General features: G+C 38.4%; 1 protein-coding gene across 1 annotated transcript; it reads right to left on the reverse strand.

The window, feature by feature from the left end:
* Positions 1-944: 944 nt before the first annotated feature.
* On the reverse strand, positions 945-5,527 carry LOC146388554 (cytochrome P450 2K1-like). The gene is made up of 7 exons (XM_084924848.1): positions 5,318-5,527; positions 4,999-5,161; positions 3,936-4,082; positions 3,592-3,812; positions 2,329-2,556; positions 1,445-1,586; positions 945-1,353 (listed from the first exon to the last, which is right to left on the reverse strand). The coding sequence occupies exons 1-7, from the start codon at positions 5,525-5,527 to the stop codon at positions 1,178-1,180; spliced, it is 1,287 nt and encodes a 428-aa protein (XP_084780974.1). The 3' UTR covers positions 945-1,177.

The following is a 5,527-nucleotide window of genomic DNA, read 5'->3' on the forward strand; positions in this document are numbered from 1 at the left end:
ATCTAGATGGTGAGGAGTTTTAATACCAGAAGTGTCCCTTTATTTATTTATTTCGAGAAAAAATTCAACCCCAACTTGACGTTTGTCTGGAATGATCTGCAAATGTAAAAGACGCATTTGTAAGTGTAGCCAAATCAATTTTTTATCTTCATATCAGATATTTTATCTGATATTTTATACATTAAATTCTAGTTTGATGCCAGGAATTCATAATTTTATTTTCCTGAAACATAGTTATTAATAGCCATTTACAAAATCATAATTAAAAAGTAGATTAAAAACACTTTTTTCTATCTTTAATACTTTAATCGTTTATGTGAAAGTGTTTGGAATTTTGTTTTTAACAATATTATTTTTAAACACAAAATACCCAAAGTGACGAAAATGAAAGGCCATTAGAAGAGATACTTTGTCCAAATGTATTTACAGTATCCAATTAACATGATAGACCTTTTTTGTCTTGGTTGCTTGTACTATACGTGTGCTTATTTTAAGAGATTTTATTGTCAAGTAGTGAAACTGCAGCAGTTAACCTGTTCAATAAAGGAAGCCTGGCATGATGAGTTAAAGCCCTGGAAGCTGAAATCTTAGCTGGTTTCATAGGGAAAGGAGAGCTAGCCAGCCACTGTGCTCACTACAGACAGATGAGGAAAGTTACATTTTTTTCTTTTCCAAACCAAAATAATACATCAGTCTGAAAATTGTTGTTTACACGTGCAAAAGAATCAGCTAAATGGACATGCCAGCCTATGTTAAACCAAATCTGATCAGGCTTAAATATTATAACTTTTGAATTCACAGTAAACAGAATTGAATTGATTTCAAATGTTCTCATATTATGAGATGCTTTGTCTTTCTGTAACATGGTGTGGCATTTTATATATTTTTGGTATTTCTTAAGGAACATAAAGAAAAAGAGGGGGGGAAAGGACCAAAATCAAAGGCTATGTAACATTATTTATTTTTTCTTTAATAGATATTTGACGAAGCAGGTTCGGGTCTATATAATATAGTACAATATAGTATAATATAGTGTTTCTCCTTTTATCTCACAACATCTGCTTTTGCTCAACAATCCAGGTGTTGAGGATTGTGACATCTGCTGGTGGTGGCTGAAAAATGATCCTTCTGCATGCCGCAGGCATTCACTTTAAAGAAGCCCTGCTTAAGCCCTCGCTCACTGGCGACTGAAAGCACACAGCTTATGAGATGAAGGAGGTGAAGCTGGTGTGAGATCCAGTTCATACTCTGTGATTCCAGGTGGAGGAGTGAAGCAAAAGCGCTGAACGAGGGAGGTGAAGAAGAGGAAGAGCTCCATCTTAGCCAGACCTTCTCCGAGACACATCCTGTGACCTGCAAATGTGAAGAGTTTACGCTTATTTAAACGAGTCATGTCTGTGCAAGTGCAAATTTTCTTAACAAAAGCCTGATAAAGTTGTCATACCTGCAGAAAAGGGCATGAAGGCATCTCTCCTGACAAATTTACCTTCCTTATCCAGGAAATGAGAAGGGTTAAAACTGTGTGGCCTCTCCCATTCACTCTCATCATACAGGACAGAAGTAAGAAGGGGAAATATAATAGTTCCCTGTAAGCAAAAGAGCACATTTATCATAGATGCGCGATTCAAGTTATCAGAGGTGAATCAAAATATGAGATGAGAGATGAGATAGCCTTTATTTGTCAGTTGCAGGTCTTTTGCCCACATCCGAGATGACAGACCTTGCCGACCGTACATACAATACACAAACATCACATTGGGGAGACAGGTCAGGCCAGGTAGCGAGGAAAAAAAAACATCGAAATGTGTAACACAGAAGGATAATACAGGAATGCACAGATATCAACACACCATAGCACAATAAACACAGACAGCAACATGGGAAAGAGTTCCAGTGTGTACATCTGATCTGGGACCGCTGCAATCTTTCAACTGCGCCTCCAACTGACCCGATGTCCACATCAGAGGGGAGGTAAGCGTTGGAGGTGGCGTTGGATCCGGGGTAGGGAGGGTGATGCGTCAGTGACTGCTTATCAGTATCAGTATATGTGTGCGTGTCCATAGTTCAGCTGAGACAGTGTCCTTCGCCCTGCCAGGCTAAGTAAACAGTCTTCCAGCCAACCCAGGTGGCCTTGCATGGAATGGGAAGGAACAGACTAAACACAGTCGTTATCAGGGAGTTTTTGTTCGGCTCCAGCCTTGAGCCCACAGCTGGCGCCGAAAGGGTAGCCGGATTATGATGGTAATTTTTATTTTGCGACAACTCATGAGAATTTCAAAGCTGTTCTTTAACACATTAAAAGGTATTTTTTGTGGATGAACAGTTGACCTTTTTGATAAAGTATCCCTGGAAGGTGACATCTCGGCTAGTTTGGTGAGGAAGACATACAGGTAGAATATTAGCCAGTCTCTGGATCTCGTGAATGACTGCATCAGTGTACGGCAGGTTTTTCCTATCATCAACACTGACTTTTCGGCTTCCTACTACATGTCTCAGCTCCTCATGGACCTGCTCTGTCGACACAAAATAAATGGATAGCTTTTGTCTGCATTCATTTTACCCCTTACAATATTACAGAGAGAGCCCCAAAGATCAGACCATCCACTATGAACAAGTTATTGGTGATAGTGGGGAGAAAGAACTCCCTTTTAACAGGAAGAGGTCTCTAGGAGACACAAGCTCAGAGTGGGACAGTCAAACTCTCCATCATGAGTACAAACAGAGTTCAGAAGCAGACTGCCCTATTATGTGCTTCACCCATTTCTTTACCTCCACCCACTCCTGAACATGCCTGAAGAAATCAAGCACCTGTGAGGCACTTTGCAATCAGCTGACAACTATCCAAGCTGGGACCTGACTTTCAATTTTCACCTGAGTGCGGTCTAACCGCAGTAGCAATCTCCTCATCATCTCTGTAAAAAACTCTCATTTTCTCTTCACAAAGATTTCTAACTCATATTTCCTGTGTTAAGGACGTCCCAGTGGAGTTTACGGGAGAGAGTTTTGTGTGGCTGAAGAGGAGGAATTTGTTTCTGGAAACCCTTCAGCTCTGGAAGTTTGGAATCACCTCCCCTGTTGTAAATAAGAGACTCTTGAACAGTGAATAGCTAAAATACTTTGTAAATAGCACAATCCACCATCACTGTAAATGAAATCACTTAACTTGCACAAGTTCTGCATTTGAGTCCGGCCCAACACATTATGATAGTCTAATAGTTTAATCCATCTGAACAGCCGGGGAAACATGTTATAAAGCTGTAAAATTAAACAGTAACAAAGTAAAGATAACAGTAATGCTTTCATTTTTACAAAAGCACCATCGTCATGCATTGTTTTACGTATACATTTGGTATTTTCCATATCTTTGTGACCACTTTATGCTTTCAATCACTATTTTATATTTTGCCTTCCCATCACGAAATGTGAATATTTTTGTTTGGCTCAATGGACAACAGTAAAACACTCCAAATATATTTCACCAAAAGTATACATTTGTTAACTGATATACAGACAGAGTCTGCTTCAACATAAAATCAGATGTTTACCATTCAGTTTATGCCACACAGGTAACAATAGTCACTGTTAATATTTTATGTCATTAATTTTTTTTTTTAAAGAGAGTAAAAAAAAAAGGGGGGTGAAAAAGCAAACCTGGACTGATGCAGAACCTGTGACACATGTGGCATGATTGGCTCGCTTCACCATTTTTGTGAATATCGGGTCATTGTAGTCAAATCTGCATCCGTACACAACGGAGAAGATAATATTGGCTGTTGCATAATTTATTGGAAGTGCTGTATGAAATGGTTCTCCTGTAACCCAACATGTGGACAAGATTAAGACATTAATAATTAATTCTAATAGCATTAAAACAAACCTCAGCAAAATTAAATTGGTCTTTGTTTTAACACTGCGTATACACGCTATCTCCATACCTTTATGCTCTTCGATCACTTGAATGAGATAGCTACACTCTGCCAAGATTTTATGAGATAGTCTTTTGCCGAACTCAAAGTCTTTGAGGGTGGTGAGGGCAAAATATCTCAGCTCTTTCCATGATTCTCCATTTGCAAACAGAATCCCTACAAGACATAAAATTTTACAACAGGAGGTTGTGCCACATTGAGTCGTCAATGTAAAATATACATAAAATAAAACTCATTTCTAATGTATTGGCAGCGATGTGTTTCAGCATTTATTTCTCATTCTCCGCAGTTGAGGTCCTACTTTATCATATTTATCATTTCATAATGATCCAAATGTTTTCAGTGAGTGACAGGTCTGAAATGCAGACAGGTCAGTGTAAGATCTGTGACCGGTAGAAAAGAGCATGTTTAACAGACCTGGATATCTTTTTTCTTTCATGGGTAAATTTACTTTAACATCAGCAATCAGGTAAGAGGTCAGATGACTGTAGTTATCAACTCGAAAAGTCAGTCCAAGGTTTTCCAATCATGTGGTGATAACTTCAAACATGGATAAGTCTGCAGGCAGCAGATAATGTGATGTGTGCTATTGTTCTAAAGTTTAAAGAGTTCAAACACAACTCAGTAGGTCTTTATTTGTTTGTTTTTTTTATTTCAGAGTCATTTTATCACTTTTGATCTGGCGTTTCCATCTGTGTCATTGGTGAAATGTTATTATAAGCCAACTATCAACTGAACTCAAAGTACAACACAATGTTGTCACAAACAGCAGAACTTACTCTCATGGCAGACATCAAGAACAAAGGAATATGCACCACTAAACCTTTAAAATATTATTTTGAAATATTATTTTTCTGATTGAAAGGAAACCTGGACTTCATGATATTGGTCAGCTGTTGCAAAACATGAGGAAACATGCTGTTAATTGTGTAGCCTGTTTCTATCATGTTTTCTTATATCTCTAGTGATCACAAATAACAAAACCTGCAATTTCCCTGGGCTCACACAGAATGGGTGGATGATTTGGGAACATGAAATTAAACTTAATAAACCACAATATAAAGAATCTTACCATGACCTCGGTTTATATCATTAAGTATCGGGGAGATGTTGCGCTCCCCAAACTCCTCTGCATAGTTGACCAGTGCCTCTCTGACTGTCTCATATCCAGCCAGGACCACGACTTTGTTGGTTCCAAAGTAAAGAGTAAATACAGAGCCATATTCCTTTGAAAGCTGGAAGAATCATTCAAAAAAATAATAATTAAATAGCATGTTAGGTTCCCCTAACATTTCACAGGAGACCCTGCTAGGGCCATAACATAGCATTAAGTATTGTAATATGTTTAAACTGGCTTCTTTTGATTCAGATCTTGAGAAGAGTTACCTTACCTCACACAGAGTTTTGTGGGGTCTGTTAAGATCTAATTGCAACAGGTTACCAAGCAGGGGCAGAGGTCTCGGTCCTGGGGGTTCATTTCTTTTTTCCTTAGAGATGAAAATGATAGCAACAAGATAAAGTACAAGCAGGAGAACAACGGCTCCCAGCATTGTGGTGGGACTGAACAAAATGAAAAAGATAAAATCCCCAAAATGTTCCAT

This window comes from Perissodus microlepis, chromosome 4, assembly GCF_051167445.1.
Source record: "Perissodus microlepis isolate ML-2025 ecotype Zambia chromosome 4, ASM5116744v1, whole genome shotgun sequence".
Lineage (NCBI taxonomy): Eukaryota > Metazoa > Chordata > Actinopteri > Cichliformes > Cichlidae > Perissodus > Perissodus microlepis.